Source organism: Artemia sp. Qi Xiang Cuo, chromosome 4, assembly GCF_049724085.1.
Source record: "Artemia sp. Qi Xiang Cuo chromosome 4, ASM4972408v1, whole genome shotgun sequence".
Taxonomy (NCBI): Eukaryota; Metazoa; Arthropoda; class Branchiopoda; order Anostraca; family Artemiidae; genus Artemia; species Artemia sp. Qi Xiang Cuo.
Genome location: NC_142797.1, coordinates 12,829,966 through 12,854,206, shown reverse-complemented (window position 1 = coordinate 12,854,206; position 24,241 = coordinate 12,829,966). Strand labels below are relative to the sequence as shown.

General features: G+C 34.9%; 1 protein-coding gene across 1 annotated transcript in view; it reads left to right on the top strand.

Moving 5' to 3' along the window:
• LOC148952785 (fibroblast growth factor receptor-like 1) overlaps nucleotides 1–24,241 on the top strand; it is a 192,051-nt gene that overhangs the window by 82,010 nt on the left and 85,800 nt on the right. Inside the window, exons 5-6 of the mRNA XM_089087781.1 lie at nucleotides 660–816; nucleotides 22,168–22,328. Coding sequence (XP_088943907.1) covers nucleotides 660–816; nucleotides 22,168–22,328 — 318 coding nt within the window. The remainder of the gene's footprint in view (nucleotides 1–659; nucleotides 817–22,167; nucleotides 22,329–24,241) is intronic.

Genomic DNA, 24,241 nt, shown 5'->3' with positions numbered 1-24,241 from the left:
TAAACGCATATCGCAGAAATGGTGTTTGATTTCTAGAAAGACTGAATTATAAGGAATTTCTATTCAACATAACTGGCCTGAACCCCCTCCTCCTCTGTGTACGTTCCTGCTCATTAGTACTATTATCTTATCTTTCCATAACCATTAACTGCAAACTTGTAAAACTACTAGAAACAGAGCTATCAAGCAGTTCGTGGTAACAAACTGTAAGTAAGGAGCCACCCGGCTCAATAGTAACCAAAACTCTAAAAGAGGGAATTTTGATACCAGTAGATACATCAAAAGAATTAGATTTTTATGCTGGTTTCAAATATTTACGCTACTACTTTTTATTTACTTTTTTATTGTTAAAAAAAGAGTTGTCAGAAAGAGTCAAACTTTAGCGTAAAGAGCGAGACGTTGAGGAGGGGACAGCCCCTTTCATATACGGAATATTTTCTGTTCGTTTTAAGTTTTAATGTCGCTCCTCACTTTCAGTTAAAAAAAACTTGTTATTTTTTATTTATAATAGATAAAAACGAAGTGTGATCTTTCCCTGAGACAGTTTATTACCAAGTTGCTCTTGTTCCCTGGGAAGTCTGATAATTGGCATTTGATACTTTTATGCCTCATAGCAGGGACAGAGATAGACTATCAGTATCATTATAATTATTTTTTAGGATGGGGAGTCAATTACGATTGGATGGGACCGTTATCGTACCTCTAATCAAATTCTAAGGATTAAAGAAGCTTCTCAAGAGGATTCAGGACTGTTTGAATGCATTGGAGTCAACGGGTTTGGTAGTGAGACTGTGAACTTCAATGTTATAGTTCTAGGTAAGCTTAGGTAGAATATAATTCTGAATAGTTTCCTTAGAGAATATAGTAAAGGCAAAATTTTTAAGGGCAAATTATTAAGATCAAAAAATCTTCTCAAGAGAAGTCAGGACTATTTTAGTACATTTGAGTCAACGGGTTTGGTAGTGAGACTGTGAATTTCAATGTTATAGTCCTAGGTAAGCTTAGGTATAATTTAGTTCTGAACAGTTTCCTTATAGAATATACTAAAGGTGAAATTCTTAAGGCCAAATTTTCAGGATCAAAGAAGCTTCTCAAGAGGACTCAGGACGCTCTTAATGCATTCGAGTCAAAGGGCTGGGTAGTCAGACTGTGAGCTTCAATCTTATAGTTCTCGGTAAGCTTAGGTAGAATTTTATTCTGAATAGTTTCCTTAGGAAATATAGTAAAGGCGAAATTTTTAAGGCTAAATTTTAAGGATCAAAGAAGCTTCTCAAGAGGAGTCAGGACTACTTTAATGCATTCGAGTCAAAGGGCTGGGTAGTGAGACTGTGAGCTTCAATCTTATAGTTCTCGGTAAGCTTAGGTAGAATTTTATTCTGAATAGTTTCCTTAGGAAATATAGTAAAGGTGACATTTTTAAGGCCAAATTTTAAGGATCAAAGAAGCTTCTCAAAAGGATTTAGGACTGTTTTAATGCATTGGAGTGAATGGGTTTGGTAGTGAAACTGTGAACTTTAATCTTATAGTCCCAGGTAAGTTTAAACATGTGTAACCTTACAGTTCCAAAGGGTGAATGTAAATGAATAAATTGACTGATGCAATTGTTAGAGCACAACAGTCTAAAATACATTCTCCCAAACCCCTACTACTTCTGAATGAACTCAATAGTGCTATTATTAGAAAAAATGAAAAAAAAACAAGAAAAAAAGCTATATCTTATATCATTAAACGAAATGCAATTGTATTTATGCATGTGTATTTTCTTATCTGTAATTTTTTTCTCGAAAACGGTATTATAATTTTTCCGAAAAATTGCATTTTTACACTTGGAATAGTTATAGGCTAATAGATTTTACTGATGATGAATGTCTGTGTTAAGTATTTTAAAAAGCATATTCCGGTTTAATTTGACTGTCAACAGCAAAGAAAAATTTGTCAGTATAAATATGCAAAATGGTTTGCTGACAACAACAAAATGAAATAAAAGTTGATTTGTGACAGAAATAAACAAGTGTCTTTCTTTTCACCGAACAAAGCTTAGTCACTCCAACCGAGGACACAAAAAAAATAGTCTATTTAGGTTAAGCCCGGGTGCTAACGGGTTTGAGCCCCTTACCCCACCAGAAAAAATTGTCCGACTTGTAAAAAGTAAAAAAATAAATATAAACCAATTTAAGAGCGTTTTGTGTACACCATCCTCCCCCCCCCCCCCACAAAAATACCCCCCAACAAGAATCTTGGGTACGCCCTTGACCTCATTAGGTGAAAACCAGTAATTGTTGTTGTTTACGCTTACGCCTGGCTGAATAAATAAAATGTCTGGATGAAACATGTCTCTTTAATTTGGATTTGTTCCAATTAATGCCCTTTCGTGAGGATCGGATAAATATTTTGCCATCCCCCAACACAATATTTGAAGTATACACAATAGGAATACACAATAGGAAAATTGGTTCGTCTAGATTTGAATTCGGTTCAGATAGCAGAAACACTAGTTTTGGGTTCAAGTCATATTGTTTCAAAATTATATCTCTCATATTATCATCATATCATATACCCCATATATTTTCTTTATTTCTTTGCTCTAGTTTATCACTGTACAAGTGACTTCATACCTTTTCTAGAGGGAAATAATAAAAAAAACAAGTTTTTTTTTAAACTGAAAGTAAGGAACGTCGTTAAAACTTAAAACGAACAGAAATTATTCCGTATATGAAAGGGGCTGTCCCCTTCTCAACGCCTCGCTCTTTCCGCTAAAGTTTTTCATTGTTTAAAAAAAATAGAGTTGTGAGAAAGTCCAACTTTAGCGTAAAGAGCGAGGCGTTGAGAAGGGGACAGCCCCTTTCATATACGGAATAATTTCTGTTCGTTTTAAGTTCTAACGTCGTTCCTTACTTTCAGTTAAAAAAACTTGTTTTTTTTTATTTTTGAACGTTTTTGAATTAATGCAGGTTTTGATTTTGGCTCACCGTACATGTATAATTAAAACAAAATTTGAATATTAATTTTACTTTAATTTAGTTAAATGGCTTTCTCGACACTTGTTTAATTTTATTTACGAACGTGTTAATTAGTAATAAATATACGTAACTTACGAATTAACTTACGGAAAGAACTTCTATATTCATATGTTTTTAATACACATGTTAGGGGGTTCGCCCCCTAGTCAATACCTTTTTCTTTAAGCTAAAGTTCGAATTTTGTTCGAATTTTTTTAAAATGACCCCTTAATCACAAATGCCTTTAATTAGAATAAATAGCTCTTATGAAAGTACTAAATAATCTTTGGCTTAAAGAGCGAGGTATTGACTAGGGGGTGAACCCAATCATATACGTAATGTTTTCTGTCGTTTTAATTTTTGATGTTGCTCCTTACTTTTAGCTGAAAAACTTGTTTTTTTATATTTAATTTCTGATCTGTTTTTAAATAATGCTGGGAAATCCGGCACCCCTTCATAGCAATGTCCCTTCCCCCATGAAAACTTCCTTCATGGAAAGATCCTCACACATAACCCCCCCCCCCCCCGACCCTCCCCTTCACTACCAGAAAAAATCCCCCTGAAAACGTCTGTTTACTTCCCAGTAACCAATACTATATGTTAACATTGGGTAAAGTTTTTAACTTTCAGGCCTCCCCCCGGGGACTTCGGGGGATTAAATCATCCTAAAAGACATAATTATCATATTTTCGAATGCTGAACAAAATGGCTATCTCAAAATTTTCATCGGGTGACTTTGGGAAAAAAATGAGCGTGGGAGGGGGCCTAGTTGCCCTCCATTTTTTGGTCACTTAAAAAGGGCGCTAGAACCTTTAATTTTCGTTCGAATGAGTCCTTTTTCGATATTCTAGGACTACTGGATCGGTACGATCACCCCCGGGGAAAAAAAAACAAAACGACAAATAAACACGCATCTATGATCTTTCTTTTGACAAAAAATGCAAAATTACACATTATTGCAAATAGATGCTTAAAACCTCTACACACAAGTATTCTATTACACGAAATCTGATGGTGCGATTTGCATTAAGGTTCTATAACTTTTAAGGGGTCTCTCCTCCTTTTTTCAGGCGCGTCACTTTTGATAGGTAGGACTAAACTTGATGAAACTTATATATTATGCATTAAAATCTGATTCTTTTGATGTATCTATTGGTATCAAAATTTCGTTTTTTACAGTTTCGGTTAGCATTGAGCCGGGTCGCTCCTTACTTACAGTTCGTTACCACGAACTGTTTGATAATATCCATTATCCATTGACATGCTTTACATGAAAAATACATCGTAGTTTGTATTAATATCTCATTTAAAGTATCTTTAATTCCGTTTTAGCATGACATGAGAGACGTACAAAAGATGAAAACGAACGATTGATACTACCTATACTTATGTCTGGACGAGTGTACGAATAGTCTGGATGAACCAGATTCTAATCGTTTTGTGTTTTTTTTTAGCCAAAATTTAGATGCTTTTTAGACTGCATCTTAACTTTAAGACCCTGGGTGGGCTTTAATTCCCATAAAGAACTTTCAATTTTGGGTCCACAACAAATTTGTTTGGAAACTGACGTCTTTTATATTATCTGATATGTCGCGTGAGTTGGGCCCAAAATTAAAGATTCTGTATCAAACAGTTAGTGGTAACGAACTGTAGCAAGGAGTGACCCGGCTCAATAGTAACCAAAACTCTAAAAGACGGAATTTTGATACCAATAAATATATCAAACGAATTGGAGTTTAATACTGATTTCAAATATACAAGTTTCATTAAGTTTAATCTTACCTACCAAAGGGTATTAGCCTGAGAAAATTTGTATGTTTCTTGGAAAACAGGGGAACCACTCCCTAAAAGTCATAGAACCTTAATGAAAATCACACAATCAGATTCAACGTATCAGAGAACCCCGCGGTAGAGGCTTAAAGGGTCCATCTGGAAAAAGTATAATTTTGTATGATTTGCCAGAAAAACCATCACGGATGCTTGTTATTTGCTTTTTTTTTCAGGGGCGATCATATCGATTCAGTGGTCCTAGGATATCGCGAGAGGGCTCATTCGAGCGGAAATTAAAAGTTCTAGTTGCCTTTTTCGGTGACCAAAAAATTGGAGGACAACTAGACCCCTTCCACGCCCCTTTTTTCTCAAAATGGTCCGATCAAAATTTTGAGATAGCCATTTTGCTCAACATAGTTGAAAGGCTGAATGACTGTGCCTTTAGGGATATCATGACCCTCCCACTGCCCCTGGAGAAAGGTCTTTAAGTTACAACATTTGCTCATTGTTTACATATAGTATTTGTTATTGGGAAGTATGCATGTATTTTTCGGGGGAGGGGAAATTATCTGCTGGTGGGAAATTTTCACCAGGATTTAATTGTCTAGAAAAGAAATCCTTGGGGAGGGGGGATTTTTCCGTAGAGGAGCCAGATTTCCAGGAATTAATTAAAAAACAATCAGAAATTAAATAAAAAAAGCTAGTTTTTTGAACTAAAAGTAAGGAGCAACAATAAAACTTAAAACGAACGGAAATTACTACTTATATGAGGGGGTTACTCCTCCAAAACACCACGCTCTTTACGTTAAAGTTTGATAACTGTCTCAATTCTATAAGAACGACTTCTGAAATACTATGCTCCTTTAATTAGAACAATAAGAAGCTTTTTTTAGTACTAAAAAACTTTAGCGTAAAGAGCGAGGTGTTTTGGAGGAGTAAAACCCCTCATATAAATACTAACTTATGTTCGTTTTAAGTTTTTATTTTGCTCCTCACTTTCAGTTCAAAAAATTGTTTTTTTAAATTTAATTTGATATAAATATCCCAAATTGAAACAGTCAAGCTACATTCCACACATAATCTTAACCATAGCAAAAAAGAAATAAAAGACGATTATTTAAAAGATTATCAGAGAATTTCAACAATAACTACAAACAAAAGTAAAAATTGGGGAGGGATAGAAATGCCCCTGAGGAGTTCAATAAATAAGCAGACCGTTAGGATACTATAATATAATTAAAATGTCATTGATGAGTTGCCCCCCTTCCTCTGGCGGCCGAAAAAGGTAAGTTTTGTACCAATGTCAGCAATATGCTGTTCCTTAGAGGGTACACAGTACTATCGAAAAAGTATGTACTTTTGCATAGGTATGCGAATATTCAGCCCAATTACAGTATCCTTAATAAAGTATTGATTGATCTACTAAAATGAGTTTGTACAAAAATATGCAAAAAATGTGTCAACATTTCGTTAAAACAGAACGAGTTAATGCTAAGATAAAAACTGGCAATGTTTCAGAAAATTTAATTTTCTATGTATGTGCTAGCTCATTAGAAAGAATCAAATTATGATCAACGTAAAATTTTAAAATAGGCATGGTTTAAATGCATATTAAATTATTTTACGAATGGAAATAAATTTCGAATTTTTGTGTATGCAGTAATTCATTTAATGTAACACGAACTTATTACCATATTTTTCTCCTAAAAATTTACTTAACACAAATTGGAAATGTATGATGTACCAACACGAAGGAGATTAATCCAATTGGAACAAGTTGAGAAAGGGGTCGATTACCACCCCCTGGACTCGAAAAAATGCCCTTTTTTTACAAACAGAATCTCCCTCCTTTAAATCCTTTCCCCCTAAGGTTTGGATAGATTAGTAAACGAATCCTTCAAGCACTGAAGCCACTGCTAACTCTCTCCCCTTCGCTTTAGATGTACTTGATGTTTTCTTTCTCTCGTATCTTCATAAAAAAAATCAAAAAGTTTTTTGCCCCCCACCCCTTTCTTCCGCTAATCAGGACCATTGAATTAATCGTATTTTATAACGATGTCATTTAAGAAAAAATTGAAGACATATTTTAATATAGGAAACTTGAATTTTTCCGGAAATATTATTTATTTTCCTGTTTCGTGAGATTTGTGGGGATTAATTCCATTTTTAAATACACTTGATGAATGATTGAAAATTGTTTGAATAAAAGTAAAGAATAGAAACTTGAATGAAGATATTTCCAGGTGTTATTGTTGATTTTTCGCTTGTTCTCTCGTCTGTCACTTTAATAGTTCATTCAGAAGGGTAGACTAGATTCGGGGAAAATATATACTGTTTTATCTAGTTGTTGTTTGTGGGAAATTCAAACAAAAGATGCTTTTTCTGTATATTTTCTGGGATTTCCGGCTTGAAGTTATGCATTGGATTTTGCATAAGGTCATACATTATGTCAATACAAACATAATGCCAACAAACATATAGTGTCAAGCATAACATCAATACACATAATATCAATACATATATATTGTCAATTTTGCAGCAAAATTTGTTAAATGTGTTCGATACTTTAAAGGGTTACCCTGTCTCGTCTATTTTAGACTTTTTTAGTTTGTTCGTTTAGAATGGATTGGGCGGTATTGCCATAACTTGTAGAACTGAGATAAGAGAGCCGAATAAACGACAGAAAACTAAAAGCCAGCGCCTACCTATTCAGAAATCTTACAAAAAACATTTAATTTCTCCCGTTTTTGCTGGAGATAAAGATATTCAGTTTTAATGAAACTTACATCATTAGAAAGTGTGGCTTGTTTTTCGACTAAACAAAACATAATTTTTTCTTCCCTGAACAGAAGTTCAGTAAAGGGCATTCTCTTGAAAAGTTCTAGCATACCTGCTAGGAAAACACTAAAAATTAGATAAAAGGAAATATTATTTGAACAGTTTAACAGCTTTGGGAGTTCCCAGTGGTGCTATCTGCTTTGATTGAAAACCCTGCCGACACAGAAGACATAAAATCTCATGTCTATTCAATCACGTCTATTCAATATGTCTCTACGGTGGCTAGTTCCCAGGGTGAAATTGCTAAAGGATCCTTTTTTGAGACGGTCAGCCGACTTTGAGACTCAAACAAATTTTTGAGGCATCCAATCCCCTCAAAAATTGCTCTATTTCACGGAACACTAACAGTTCACTTCATGTATTCTCGCCACTAGTGTAGCCAAGGTTGGCCTAACGGATGACCTGGTCTACGCAGCAACTTTTTTGGTTGGCACGGAGCAGTGCCACAGAATGGCAAGGAAGAATACATACTAGATCAAAATGTAAAAATTTAAGCTGTTTTAGATTTGTAAGCATAAAAAATCGTTAAAAGATCAAAACTGCATCTACTTTTTATTTATTTCCTAAAACATTATTCTCATTTTTAATAAAATTATATTCATTGCAACAGTTACAATATGTACCTTTGTGGGCGTTTATTTGATTAGAATTTAACTTTTTATATTGGTTTTTAAAAAATTTTCCAAAAAAAATTTCTTAAAGAAAAGTAAAGAGCAGTAATAAAACCTAAAACAAATATGATTACACTAAATAATAAGCCGAGCCTAAAACGGACAGAAATTACCACAAACAGAAATGGGACATCTCCGTTTACTTTCTATGGCTAATAAGGACACTAGAACCAGTCCCCTCCCAAATTTTTATGAATGCCCCTTCTACATGGAGTGGCCAAAGGAAAAAATGATGTCGGAAGAACTTTGCTCTTTACTTAGTAAACGCTAGTGCGTTGATTTTGGTTTATAAATGGACCGCAAGACGTTAAAACTTAGAGGGTCAAATTATATTCAGATAATTACTATGGTAGTTAATTAAACCTTTTTGATAGGATTAATGTAATACGTTCTGGAAGGGGAGAAATAGAACACCACCTTGAACACTATCATTCCTAGCTACAAATAAATTAAAAAAAGAAAAAAAATCAATGAAAATAAGCAGCAAAATTAAAACGGAAAACTAAAAGTTATACTCCGTAAATGAGGGAGCTGCCCCCTCCTCAACCTTCTGTCCGATAGGCTGAAGGTTTATTGTGATTTACTGAGAGCGTTTACGAGTGCTACAAATGGGTTTATCGGACAATTGCAAGTGTTCTATTACTTATTTTCTTTAAAATAATTTAAGCTGAAACTTTGATTTTTTAAATAATGAGCATGAGCAAGCTCTTCCATTCTTAAAACATTTTGGAAAATACTTTTTATCCCGTTCCACTTGACCTTGTGTTTGAGTTATCCTTCGTTTTAAATCTCAATTTCGTTCTTTACTTTTATTTGAAAATAAGTTTTTTTTTTATTTAATTTCTCTTTGTTTTTAATACCTTGAATAGGTATACCACAGGTATGAGGAAGGCTACGTACCTCTCAGACTCAATCCTCTCATCCAAGTTAATTTCGGAAGAGCCTATTTGGTGTATTTGCTTACATAACAAAGCATATTTTTCGAAATATATATATATATATATATATATATATATATATATATATATATATATATATATATATATATATATATATATATATATATATATATATATACGAGGCATGTTTTTTAAGTAAGTACCGTTGTGTGATTCCGCCGCCGCAGTGCTACGGTGGGCATTCTGCACATGCGTGCTGGTTACCTACATCTCTTGTCTACGCACTGACGCCATTACAGTCTGATTCTTCATTGTATACGTTGTTTACTGAGTGTTTAAGATGCCTCCGACAATCGTGAATCCCGCCGATTGTGAAGTACGGGCTGTTATACGATTTCTTAGTGCTAAAGGCGTAAAACTGATCGATATTCATCGTGAGATCTGTGAAATTTACGGACAAAACATTATGAGTGACATGGGTGGCCTTCGTCACACCAGAATCAAAACAACAATCCATGGAATGGAGACATTCATCATCACCCAAAAAAGTGAAGTTTGAGGAAACAATTTCTGCACGGAAAATCATGTGCACAGTAATTTGGGACAAAAAAAGAAGTATTGCTAGTGGAGTTTCTGCCTCGTAATGAGACAATCAATGCAGCGACTTATTGTGAGACATTGAACAATCTGCGTCGTGCAATCCAGAACAAAAGACGTGGCAAGTTGAGTAAGGGTGTCGTTTTGCCGCATGACAATGCCCGTCCACATATGGCTAATCGGACCAAAGATCTCATCAAACCTTTTCAATGGGAAACTCTGGATCATCCACCATACAGCCCTGATCTGGCGCCCAGCAACTACCATTTGTTCCTGCACTTGAAGAAACACCTGGGTGGTCAGTGTCTTCAAGACGATAACGAACTCAGAACAGTTGTGATACAAATCAGGCGGCAGAATTTAATAAGGAGGGTATTGAAAAACTGGTGCCACGTTATGACAAGTGCCTCAATATTCACATAGATTAATTGGAAAAGTAGATTAAGGTACAAGCTTTCATGTAAAAATAAAATTATTGCAATATCTTTGCACGTCTTTTTTTATTTCCAAAACGGTACTTACTTAAAAAACATGCCTCGTATATATATATATATATATATATATATATATATATATATATATATATATATATTTTGTATGTATGACGTCATGCGAATTTATATAAGATGATGAATTAATCCGAACAGCTAAAGTAAAAGGCATAGAAACATATTTGAGGTAATGATCAATGAAAGTGAACAGCGAAATCTATATGTATATATATATATATATATATATATATATATATATATATATATATATATATATATATATATGTTTTTCCTAGTGAAGGGGGTTACAGAATTGAATCCATAATCACCTAAAAGATCCTTCAGCTCTGAATCACCTCCAGAAGAAAGTTTGAAAATATGAACCTAAAACGCTTTTTAAGGCCTCATGCAGTGGCAGATCCATGGGGGGGGGGGGCGAGCGTTGTTTAGACTACCCCCTAGTGTAGTCTAAAGTAGTGTAATTTACTTAATTAACCCAAGTTTGCGTTAATTAAACTTGCTCCTAACGCAAGTTTATCGGATCAACCTATTTTGCGCACCCCCCCCCCCCAAAAATTTTTTTTTTATCGGATCAACCTATTTGGTGCCCCTTCCCTCCTAAAAAAAAAATCCTGGATCCGCCCCTGGCCTCATGCACCCACAGCCCATAAAATAATTCGTCGGTAAGCACTTCAATAGATGACGTGCAACTCATGCGATGTTCTGGCTATGTTCTTTTATTGGATAACAGTCTGCAACGAGTCAATTCTTTTAATGTTTGTTGTATCAAAGTTACTTTTAAAGTCACGGTTACTATTAGCAACGGTCACTCCTTACTTATAGTTTGTAACCATGAAATATTAGATACTGATACACCGTAGTACAATGCCACAGATGTAACAGTATTGAGACCTCTTGATAAAAATAGATTGATAACATTTTTTTTTATTAATTAATTATAAGTACAACAAAAACAACAACAGCTATATAATGTATGTCTATTTACAGTTTTAAGTACGGAGTTTTAAGTATAAGTACGGAGAAAAGTGGGTCGACCCGGACAAAATTGCAACAAAACGTTTTTTTACACCCAATTGTTCAGAAAAAATCACTCAACAACATATCCAAAATCCACCAAAATTGCCCGCCGGGAAAACCTTCTGGGGCTGATTAAAGGGGGTGAAAGGGGGCGAAAAACTGGTTTTTTCATTTTTGTCATTTAGGAAGCTTTTTTACACTAAAATGTTCAGAAGAATCGCTGGACAACATATCCAAAATCCGCTAAAATCACCGCCGGAAAAACCTTCTGGGGCTGCTTAAAGGGGGTGGAAGGGGGCGAAAAAATAGTTTTTTTCAGTTTTGAAATTTAAGGAAGCTTTTTTTTACACTAAAATGTTCAGGAAAAATTGCTGAACAACATATCCAAAATCCGCTAAAATCACCCGCCGGGAAAACCTTCTGGGGCTGCTTAAAGGGTGTGAAAGGGGTGAAAAATCCTTTTTTCGATTTTTTGTTATTTCGGTACGTTCAGAGACTTGATTCTGGTATAAATAAACTCGCTGAAACCGGAAATGATATCACTTTTATTGTAACACTTCTCTAACTTATATTAAACTACAAAAAATAAGATTTTAATAACTCCATTGCCAAAATACAGGAAGTAGTTTTCTTCCGAAGTTTTACAGAAAGATCAGATCAATGGACGCCTGAAATACTTTTAACAGCCTGCGTTCCGGAAGAAAGACAAGGCTGTTACAATGGCATCCAAATCGGCTGTTAACATCGATGGTGAACTGGTTCATGTAGATCAAGGGCTTCTGTTCCAGCGCTTAGCTACGGTGGCGAACCGGGAAGAATTCGATCTTCGAGACGTTTTGTCGCATGAGCTTTGTACGTATCCCCCATCCTTTTTTGGATCCTATGAAGTTCTGCGTCCTGCCGACAAACCATCTCTGTCAAACGCAATTCGATAGGCGTCAGGGGACCATTCGGATGAGCGCTTAGACTCGTGCCATTATGTCGTTGACGGTGGCTGGTTGCTCCAGAAATTTACTTGGCAACCCAACTGTACATTTGGCTTCATTTGCGAAAGTTACGTCAAGTATGTCACCACTAGATTTGGAGAAGCTTCGGTATTTTTTGATGGATATGACAATGGTCCTTCGACGAAAGGTACGGCTCACCTCAAACGTTCCAGGGGTAAACAGTGTCCAGTGGTAGAATTCACTGGTACAATAAAGTCAACAAGAAAGAAGGAAGAGTTCTTGTAAAACTGCACAAACAGGCAGCGGATAATTCTTACAAAAGGAGAAAAATTGTCCTCAGCAGGTTGTTCGGTACAACATGCCTCTGCTGACGCGGATGTCCTGATTGCAACCACAGCCATTCATAGTGCAAGAACTCAGTTGACGTGTCTCATCGGCAACGACACTGACCTCCTTATCCTTCTCCTCTATCATGTCACTGCCACCCACAAAGGCCTGTATTTCAGATCCGAGACGAAAGCTTCAAACGAGCATAAGCTATGGAATATTTGCTCCATCAAACAAAAACTAGGAGGACATGTGTGGAAAAAAACTGGGAGGACGTCAAAGAAAAAAGGGACATGTGTGATGCAATTCTATCTCTACACGCGTTCCTAGGCTGTGACACCACTTCGAGATTACAAGGAATTGGTAAATCTGTCGGACTGTCATTGTACCGGTTCGATCTGTCTTTCCGTGAGGTCGCTAAGGTCTTTATGGACTCGAAGGCTACGAAAGACGAGCTCATTGTAGCTAGTGAACAAGCTCTTTTGAGAATATATAAAGGTAAGCCTGAAGAAACTCTCGTGTCCTTCAGACATCGTCTGTTCTTGGCCAAGCTCGCTTCCTCTTCCGCATTTGTTTGCCCTGATCGGATGCCTCCCACACCCTCAGCTGTGAAGTCCCATTCTTTTCGCGTGTATTTGTAGGTAATGGAATGGAAAAGCGAGACTGCTGCGATGAAACCGGAGAACTGGAGATGGCGACTCTCTGCAGATAGCTACATCCCAGTACAGACGGAGAAGAAACCACCTCCCTAAAGTCTTCTTCAAATTATCCGCTGCAAATGAAAATCAGGTTGCAATACGGCCAGATGCACTTGCCGTAAGAATGGCATGCCCTGCACACTTGCTTGCGGAGAGTGCATGGGAACAAGCTGTAATAACTCTGAACCAACATCTCTAGAAGAAGAAGAATTTTAGTGTTTTGCAATAACGGTGGTTGTGCTCTTTTTTAGTGCTCATTAATGAAATGATGATTCTCAATATTGTGCGATCTAAAAATAATAACTATCAAAACTGTTATTTATTTATAGACGTGTTAATGTTTTTGTTTTCCAACTGTAAAAGAAGCCAATAATAAGAATGTTTTTTTTTTCAAGTTTCTATGTGTCTATGCCTATAGTTTCCCTTTTTCTGCAGTCTGGTCTTCACACGGTTGATTCTCATCAGATAACCAGGTTTCCAACGATTAGCGAAGCAACAGAGTGGGGTACTTCTCTGCTGCTTTAAATTGCCGTTCGAGATTTTCCTGTGTTGCTTTTTGAAGTATTTCAGGCTTTCATTGATCTGATCTTTCTAATACTTCGGAAGAAAAGCTATTTCCTTGATTTTTGCAACGGATTTATTAAAATCTTATTTACAGTTTAATAAAAGTTACAGACGTGTTACAATAAAAGTAACATCATTTTCGGTTTCAGCGAGTTGATTTATACCAGAATCGAGTCCCCGAACGTACAGAAATAACAAAAATCGAAAAAAAAAATTTACCCCTTTCACCCCCTTTAAGCAGCCCCAGAAAGTTTTCCTGGCAGGCGATTTTTAGGGAATTGGATATGTTGTTCAGCGATTTTTCTGAGCATTTTGGTGTAAAAAAAGCTTCCTAATTGTCAAAAAAGAAAAAACCGATTTTTTGTTCCTTCTACCCCCTTTAAGCAGCCGCAGATGATTTTTCCGACCGGCGATTTTAGCAGATTTCGGATATGTTTTTTCAGCGATTTTTCCTGAATATTTTAGTGTAAGAAAAGCTTCCTAAATGTCAAAAATGGAAAAACCTAATTTTTTGCCCCCTTCCACTCTTTTTAAGCAGCCCCAGAAGGTTTTCCCAGCGGACAATTTTAGTGGATTTTGGATATGTTGTTCAACGATTTTTTCTGAACATTTTGGTGTAAAAAAAACATTTTTTTGCAATTTTGTCCCAGTCAAACCATGCTTTTACTGGACTATTATGAATGGTATGTAAGGTGTTTTCAAGTTCTGAATTAAGGACCCAACTTACCAATTGTAAGGATCGCAGTCTGAATTTTCAGAAGAAGTATTTTTATAATTGAATCATTGAAATTTTTTTATCCTTTTAGGCACAAATTGAAATTTTATGTTTTTCCTTTTAATTTTTATGTTAATTTGGCTTTAGGAGCGTAATTTGTACTTCAGTTTATTTTATTTGATTGTATTTTCGGCTCATTTAATTCAGTATGTTTTGCATGCCTACGGGAATACGCTTTTCACTCTCAACAGGTCTCTATGATAAGCAGAAATATTTCTATTCCTAGCTTACGACCTTTGAGGTAATATATATTTTGCTATGTCATGTATACAATTATGATCTTTTCAAAGCCTGTTAAATTGCTGAGTCATTTTCCCACCAACGAAATGTTGGTTTCAACAGCCTACTTGTACTGACTGATGTACTTTTCAAAATTCTCTAAAAGGTGTCTCAACAACTTCATGGACTCCACCAATTGAACTGCAAATCTTTGATGTATCATCTTCCTACCATATATGCCCAAAGGAGGGGGAAGCGGGAAACTTAAGTTATTTGCTGCTTATGCTGCTGAAATGCCAAAAACACACAAAACGACGATATTCTTAAAAAATTGAAAAATTATGAAACTTTCCTAACAAATATGATTTACACCCCCTCCGCGTTTTGAATAAATTTATGCAGTCTTGCCAACGTAGAAAATAAGGACAATAATATAGCCCATACTGCAGTATCCCATGAGTGGGTATAAACACGTGAATCATCTCTTGGGCTTAGGCAAGTAGAATCACTAGGAAGGTGGCTCAGGGATTAGGACTCCTCACCTTTCGAGAAATTTTCCAGTATAGGGTATTTTCTTTGTAAGTTGTTTGTTTCCTGGGGAGTTTTTTTTTTTTATGAACATGCTGTGTATGGATTGACCTTTAAATTTGGCTCCAAAAATGGCTTATGATGAACCAGATAATCTTGGGAAAAATTATTTCCTAACCAAAATGTTTGGTTCTAAGTTTCTACATCAGTGATTAAGGCCCGATTAGCGGCATTAAAGAGACAATGAAACAATTCGTAGCAACGAAGTGTAATTAAGGAAAGAGTCTCTCCTTTCTACCAAAACTTTAAAAAGAGGAAATTTTAATTATAATTAGTACGTCAAAAGAAATGGCCTTTTATGCTGATCCCAAATATAAGACTCATTAAGTTCAATTTTACCTATCAAATGCTACAAGCCTGAGGAAATTTGCCGGATTTTCGAAAAAAAGGGTGAACCCCCCCCCAAAAAAAAAAGGTCAAGCAATCTTAATAGAAATCCCCCCCACCAGAATCAGCATCTCAGAGAACCCTATACGTAGTTGTTTTAAGTTGCTCATACATACAATAAAGTTTTTCCAGAAGGAAGATCACGGGTGCAGGTCTATTTTTACTTTATTTTTGTATTTTTGTTTTCCCTAGGGGTTTTCTATCGAATCAATGATCGCAAAAGATGGGGAGAGGGCTCTTTCAAACGAAAATTTAGAGTTCTAGTGCCCAGGTCCCCCAAGCCTCTTCCCCAAAGACATCCTCCCAAAGACATCCGATCAAAATTTTGTGATATCCATTCGGTTCAGCATAGTTGAAAGGTCCAGTAATTATGCCAATGGGATGACATGACCCCCTTCCCCAACCCCTGGGGAAAGGGATGTAAGTTATGCAATTTGCCGATTGCTTACATTAGTATTTGTTATTGGGATTTGGATTTGATACACGGAAATTTGTCGTTTTTTCTTTGGGGGGCAGAGGATTTTCCACTGGGAAAAATTTCGCGGTGAAGTTTTTTATGGAGGGGTAAATTTTCCGGCATTGTTTGAAAAACGTTCAGAAATTAAAAAAGAACAAGTTTTTCAACTGAAAGTAAGAAACACCATTAAAACTTAAAACAAGCAGATATTATTTCGTACTTTAGAGATCTAGTTTGAAAGCCTAAAACTTGAAATTTATCCAAATCTTCCTTCCTCAGATAATAAGTGAAATGTCAGTAGTTTTTTAACAATTAATTAAACTATGATTTATTTTTAAATTTATTGTGGATATAACAGAATAGAACATATGCAATTACTTATATCGTTGGGGGGGAATTAGGAAAAAAAGTTTCAGTATGCAAATTACATAGGCTTACAACAAATCAGAAATTGTGGCAAAAAATACCTCAAGATTTCTGTGGGGAACGTACTCATAAGCCCCTTTGCATACGCAGGTGACATACCCGCAGAAATGCATAGTAAAGCAAGTCAAGGTTTGAGAATTTGTAACCTTTTTATTCCATATACTACAGATATCACAACATATGTTCCAGTATCACAACATTAGCGCCATCAGGGAATATCCTGGGGAGCCAAGTGCTACAATCAGCTTTGTTTTTGCAAAGATTTAAAGGATAATATTTCGTATTTTTCCTCTTTTTGTATATTTTTTAATGTCTTCATGTTTCACAGGGAGGATATGAACAGCACCTGCCACTACCAAGAATTCCATTAATGCATATGGAGATATTCTGATATACATTACCGCCATTATATTGGAGATAAATATTACCGCCACTAGGGGATTTCCCAGGGAGTCAAGTATTACAATCTACTTTGTTTTTACAAAGATTTAAAAGATTATAAATCGAGTTCTCAATTTTTTCTTATTTTGAAGGTGTCCGCTTAACCTGTTCAAATGGTCAAATTTCGTTTTCACTGCTTTTGGTACTTAATTATTGTGCAAAGTAAAACTAGATTTATAAAACCATGCATCAAATACACTTTTAGAATTTTAAAACAAGCATCAATTTGCAAATTCTTTCAGAGATAAGTTTAATAAGTATTTGTTTAGAAAACGCTATCAGAACTGAAAATCATTCCAAAATTTCAAACCAAATTTGGGATAGCATTGTGATAGTATCTTTAATTACCCGTTGTTGAAACTTGGTAAATACCATTTACACAATTATGAACCTCAGCTAGATGGGGTTATGCCTCGTTGGGTCTCCTGACCGCAGACTAAAATTACGGGTTGTATGCATTAATAATTACCTTTAATTTATGAGTTTGTTTTTAAAGACGTGGTTATGAATGACTAGTGAGAAACTAAGGTGGTAACAAAGTTGCATTATAGCTATTCTTACAGCTCCTAAATTCTTCCATTCATGGACTATCTTATGTTGTTATATGTGACTTCGTGTAAAGGGATAAAATGGTCATGGTAAAACCAAGATTATATATAGATATGACACCGGCAGGGGGGGCAGTTAATAACCTCCATCATTAGCTTCTAGGAAACAATCCCATAAATCCTGATTTTGAGACAAAGTTCCGATTTTTGTTTTGGATTTTGATATTCGTCATATTTTATCATTACACTCTTATGTATCCGAAAATGAACTGTGCTCTGAGAAATAATTTATGAGGTTATCATCACGTATCGATTCCCTTGACATCCTTAAGGTGTTTTTTTTATAGACTTTGTGCGTCGATATCCGTAATCCTTTTTTGACAAGTTCCATTTTTTTTTTCCAAGGCGGATAAACAGATCTCGATCATATGACAACTAGAACTTGCGATGGTTTTTCAGAAATAAAATTCTTTCTATGATATTTTCTATCTTGAAGATGTGACTCAACGAATTCCCTACATTTTTTCTAATAAAAAAGGACCCTGCTTCGAAGCTTAATTTCTTAGAAATCAAATACCTCTGAACACTGATAGAACTCCACAGTATCTGTTTTGACAACTTAAGCAAAATTTTCGTATCCCTCCTAAAATTATTAGGAAAAATACCGTAGGTCTTGATTTCGAAATAAAAGTTCCGACTACATTTTATTGTTTTCCATTTTTATTTTTATTTTGAAGTTTTATGAAAAGTAAGCAAGAAGGCATGAACTCCTTTACGTTCGAAAGTGAACAATACACTTGAAGTATGTGTCACCGTAAACTAGAAGAGCATGTACACTTAGAGAGTATGTAACAACTTTTAATATCATTTCTACATTTTCTGTGTTTCCAAGCAAAATTTCGTATTCACTCTCAAAAGTACCGCTCAGAATTACACTACCAATTTTAACATTAATGGGGTAAATAAGGGTTAAGCGTGTATGAACTTCTTTACCTTAGTAAGCTTTGGTCGGAGTATAACTACTTCTAATGCAGTTTTTACATTTACAGTATCATGTTTGAAACCAAATTAAGATACTCATGATTCAGTAAAAACAATGCTAATGATCGTAAATGAATATAAATCCTTCTTACAGAGGAAAGGGAGGGAAATCGGCAAAAATATTTCTAGGCTATGGTGCGAAAAAATTTGTTTTTATTATAGGAACTTTCAAGGGCGTATCCAGGATTTCTGTTCCAGCAATTTTCATACATTTTCCGTATTCGTCAGGGGGATGGGCTAGGCATACCCTCAAATTTCACTCTAGATAACTCTGAGTCAATCTGTTCTCGTTTTGAGCAAAGACTTTAGCAAACAGTTTAGAAAACTTCACTTCAGGATAAAATTAATTGTATTATTCCAAACTTCAAGTGAGTAATAGTGGATTTTAAGCCATCAAAGTTGAAGTTTTTTAATTGTCTTCGTAGTCACGTGTTAACATTATGATTATATACAAAATAAATACATGTTTTTACATTTTTACCGCTTAGAAAAATCATAGATTTTTTTCACGCCCACCCACACAGTTTTTTAAGCAAATTAATCTAATACAATGAAACATGGACAGACAAGAAAAATACCCATTTTTATTGCCCTATAATGTCAGCCCAAAAGCCAACTTTTCAACTCACCAACTAACTTCTTTCGACGTTAATATCATCCATTCCGTACGTGAGCTAATGTTGATTTTTCCATCTTATTACCCCATTAAGATAAAAAAAAGCTGTTTTCCTAACCGGAATAAAAAGAAAAAATCGTGTCAATTTCCCAGTCGGAGCTATAAACACCTTAATGACTTGCGGCGATGAAACACCGGGTCTTGAGATATTTATGATACCCGACAGTTCATTTCATTGAAAATAATTTGGCGCTGCGGAACTGGGGACTCTGACCGTGTTATTGTCAAATTATTGCGTGGTGTAAACATGTGTTGCCGTAAATATCTGAAAAAAAAAAAATCAAATCAAAGTTCAGATATTTAGATTTACTTTGCAACATTTGGTGTCTAGACAATCGAAATACCGAGGACATCCAAAATGAAAACTTATTGTTTGAATTGGTTAAGTGGAAACTCACAGAACCATATAAATCATTAATAATGGAGAAAAATCCGGCAACAAATTTTTAACGAATAAGACGTCCACATGCAGCTATGCACTTTTTGGTAGTCCACGCCAATTTAAAAAAAAAAAAAAGAAAAAAAAAAAAAAAAATGGTGAACAATCAGCAAAAAATAATCTGAAAACTTATAACACCAAACATATTCAGACAGTGTATATTTCTTTTAAAGGTTAGTTGTCTTTTGGAAAGAATAGATCGTTATTCACTGAATTTCTACGAACGATAAGCATTGCCAAACCTAGCTAATTAATTTTGCTCATATATTTTCACGGCTAAACCTGGCAACACTGACAAAAATGGGTTACTGTCCTTAACCCTCCATAAGTTTTAATAGCCAAAGGTGCGTCTAGGACCAAAAAAATATTTTATTTCGATGTATTTGGTACGTTAAAGAAATACCATGGAATGGAGTGGCGTCATTTCAGGATAATGTAGGGAAAGGGAGTAGAATTTTTTGTGAACTCCCAGAGGGCAAAATTTTTTTTTTTTTTTTTTTAAGATGAAACTCCAAAAATGCGTGCTCCAATAAATTTAATTTTTTTTTAAAAATCTAGGGAGGGCAAGGCCGGCCCCCCCCCCCCTCAAAGATGGAAAGCGATTTGATATCTCTATGAAAAAATGTTTGACTGAAAAGTAACAAAGAGCAATAATATTGGAGATTTAAGAATATAGCTTGGTTTGGGTTGCCTTCTTCTTTACAGAGAAAATAAAGTTGAAGCAAAAACTTATCTTTGAAAGAATTTTGTTCCAATTTTAAACTATACTGAGAGTTTCGTAAATTTTAATGTGCTATTATGAAAAGACAACTGTCTGAGTTGTCTTTCTAGCAATGTGTAGTCTTAGAATTAAAATTAATAAATATTAAGTAGCTTTCAGTTGTTGATTTCTAATAATAATTATTTAAAAAACTAGATAGGAAAAGTAATAGAAAAAAAAAGTTTGATCGTTTTTGTTCGGTAGATTATTCCGTAATCTACGTTTTGCAGTGTAAACGTAGTTCAAGTCCAGGTGTAATCAGAGAAGACTGGGGCTTGGGAAACCTCGGTTGTTGTAAGAATATATGTTCGTTGTCACATCGTATTTTTAGTCACTTGTAGAATTTGAAGTCTTGAATGTTCACTTCAGTCCTTTAGGTTCCACATTTCACACTCCCATCTACAATTTAAATTTTGGTTAAATAATGACCATATTATACAACATTACTATCACGGCTGAAGCTTGTATGTGCAATTTTTACCAAAAACTTTTCGCTAAGCTGTTATCAAAGGGAGGATCAACAGGTCAATATAGACCAGGAAAATCAAAGGATGAACATACTTTACCCTACTGACCTTCCTTTTGAGAATGGCTTAGAAAATGGTATTTGTAAATTATCTCTGAAGAGCGAAAATGTAAGATGCGATCTATAGGCGTGCAGTGTTTCACGCTAAGAATCCTTGTTAAAACTGACTTGTTTTGTATGTTTTATATGTTTAGTGCTTTATATTTTATTGTGACAGGGACTGCTATTGATCGGCAGGACCGTGTAAGGCGTTTGACAATAAAATCCAAACATCCACGTAATTATAAATCCAAAGTAATTATAAGCAAACCAATGGAAAAAGATCGGAATGGGAAAAACATGGAAAAAATATGTATTGTGCCATTGTTGGCTGCCTACCAATAGATTTTCACCCTTAATAAGGAAAAATGTAAGTTCTAATTTGTGACTTAGTGACCCGTTTCCAGTTTTCCACAAACATTTTTCTATATGATTTGGTTGGAGTAAAAAAAAAAATCAAATTCTTCATAGTAATGAATGGTAATTAAACAAGGATCCTTGTCAATAACGAAAGTGTAAGAGCCTAACTATTGATAACATTCAATCAAATAAGCAGCTTTTTATAGTAATAAATAAAAGTAACAAAATAAAAAAAACAAAATGATTCATACTAAAGTCTCTTATGATGACCTCTTCATCATCTTTTCTCAGGTTTTATAATAATTCATTCTTAGACAAGGATAGGAATTTAATTGAAATTGAATTAAATGTTAAATTAAATATTGTAAATTAATTATATTAATGTATTGTGCATAATGTGTATAAATTTAATAAATTAATATTCCCCTTCTTAGTCGGTTTGATGTTTCGTCTAATTTGACCGTCTACCGTCACCATAGTTTTCATTATGTGGAAATGGTTGTAGAGTAGTTCGAGGGCTTGATCAGCCAAGTAAAGTAGGTTGTGGTTAGAACTAGTGATTTCTGCAGTTTTGATATATGAGTGCATTAGTACACAGAGGAAAGAGCCCATAAATAGAGCTATAGTTATATGTATGTAATTTTAGATCCAAAATATGGTAATGTTTCACCTTCAGAATTTATACCGCCGTTAATTACGGAGTTCGTCAAGGCACCAGATTCACCTGTACAGATTAAGACCGGTAGCACTCTGAAATTGAGATGTGGCGCCGAGGGATTCCCGGAGCCTACCTTAACTTGGTACCGTGTAAGTAGTTTATAATCTAGGACTATGAAGCAGTACAGAATGCTGAAATTAGTTACAAAGAAATTTGAGTTTTAATTGAGCACCATGAAAATTTAAGTTGTTAATTTTGAGCCTTTAGGTACACCACATATTATTAGATAATTCTCTAATGAAAATACTATAGGAAGAAGCATATTGAAATTACTTTTGCTCTGTTGTCTGGTGTCCACTTTTTGGTCAAAATATATTGATAGTAACCTACTTGAAGTATCTGTTAGAAATTTGTGATTCTTTGCGGCAGGATCGAGCGTCAGGCCTCATCGAGCGTCAGGCCTCATCGAGCGTCAGGCCTATGGATCGAGCGTCAGGCCTCACTGGCCCATTGCCTCGTCAAATAGAAAGGCAGGGTTATTAAATATCTTCAACATGGGTTCTGGAAAAAAGCTCTTCATTGTAACTGTACATGTCACAAATTCTTATTTTAGCTTTTTTTTTGATTAGAAGAAGACAGTAGCGTTGCATACTAAGAATGCAAAGATTGTGCATACCCATTGTAGAGTGTGCATATTTATAATGTACACACGTTACGAATGTGCATACTAAGTATGTTTAGTATAAAAGTGTTTCTATCTTTATTGTCATACTTCTTCGTTAGCTGAAGTTCTATTTTAACATACACATTCTCCTTAGTACAATGTTTAGCTTCTTCCATAATGTTAAAATGCTTCTGCTTCTTCTATAATGTTCCGTCAACTTCAGTTACAAACTTGAATTTGTGGAAAGGGTTATTGAGTTATAAGACGTAAGATTCGTGTTTGATGTATATCACACGGGCTCCACAGCGTGGTCATTCCACTAGTTGCTTTATTGTTGCCTTAAAGCTGAAAGGTAGTATCTGATATTTTAAAACTTCTGAAATAATTGCCAAACAAATTTTGTTGAGTTGCATTCAAAGTAGTTAGCGTGCTTGATTTGAAACCGTTCGTTTTAGAGGATTAATTAAAAAAAAAACTTTTTCCACAAAATAAGCTTTTCAAAGAAAAGTAAAGAACTCTATTAAACAAAAAATGAGAAAAAATTAAATCAAATAATCTACCAAGTGTGAAACTACCAAAAATCAGCATCGATAAATAAATGAAACCCAAAACGAACAGAAATTACAAATATATAATCGAGTCAAACTCAAAACGAGCAGAAATTAACATAAGCTGGGCTCAACGCCCATATTCCTTCCCAAGGCCAGAACAAAATTTGCACTTTACTGAAAAAATATAAATGTTTTTACTTTTATAACTTTAATAAATCAAATAATATTAACATTTTGATTACAAAATATCAGTATATGTATATTAAACTGACAATGCATATTCATTTGTATTTATTTCAGTAAAGTGCAAATTTTGTTCTGGCCTTGGGAAGGCATGGGGATTTTAAGCCCAACTTATGTTAATTTCTGCTCGTTTTGAGTTTGACTCAATTATTTATTGTAATTTCTGTTCGTTTTGGGTTTCATTTACTCACTTTCGACTTAAAAGTCAAATGACTTTTACTCATTTACTCACTTTCGACTTAAAAGTCAAAGTAAAAGTCAATATTAAAAATCAAATGAGCTCTTTTTGAAATTTCTACAACAACTTACTATATAAACCTTTTGTGCTCCAAGGGCATAACTTGCAACCCTTGCACTGAGGGCTCTGAGGGGGTTATCATCCTATAAGACCTAATTTCCAGAACTTTCAACTACTTTATGTATATCTCAAAATTTTGATTGGATGTCTTTGGAAAAATGGTGGGCTTGAGAGGGGTGTTAGTCGCTCTCCAATGACTTTCAACTATTAAAAAGGTTACTAGCACTTTCAATTTTCAATTGAATAAGCCATTTTGAAGTTTCTACAACAACGGTTTCAATAAAAACCTTATATGCCCTCAGGGCA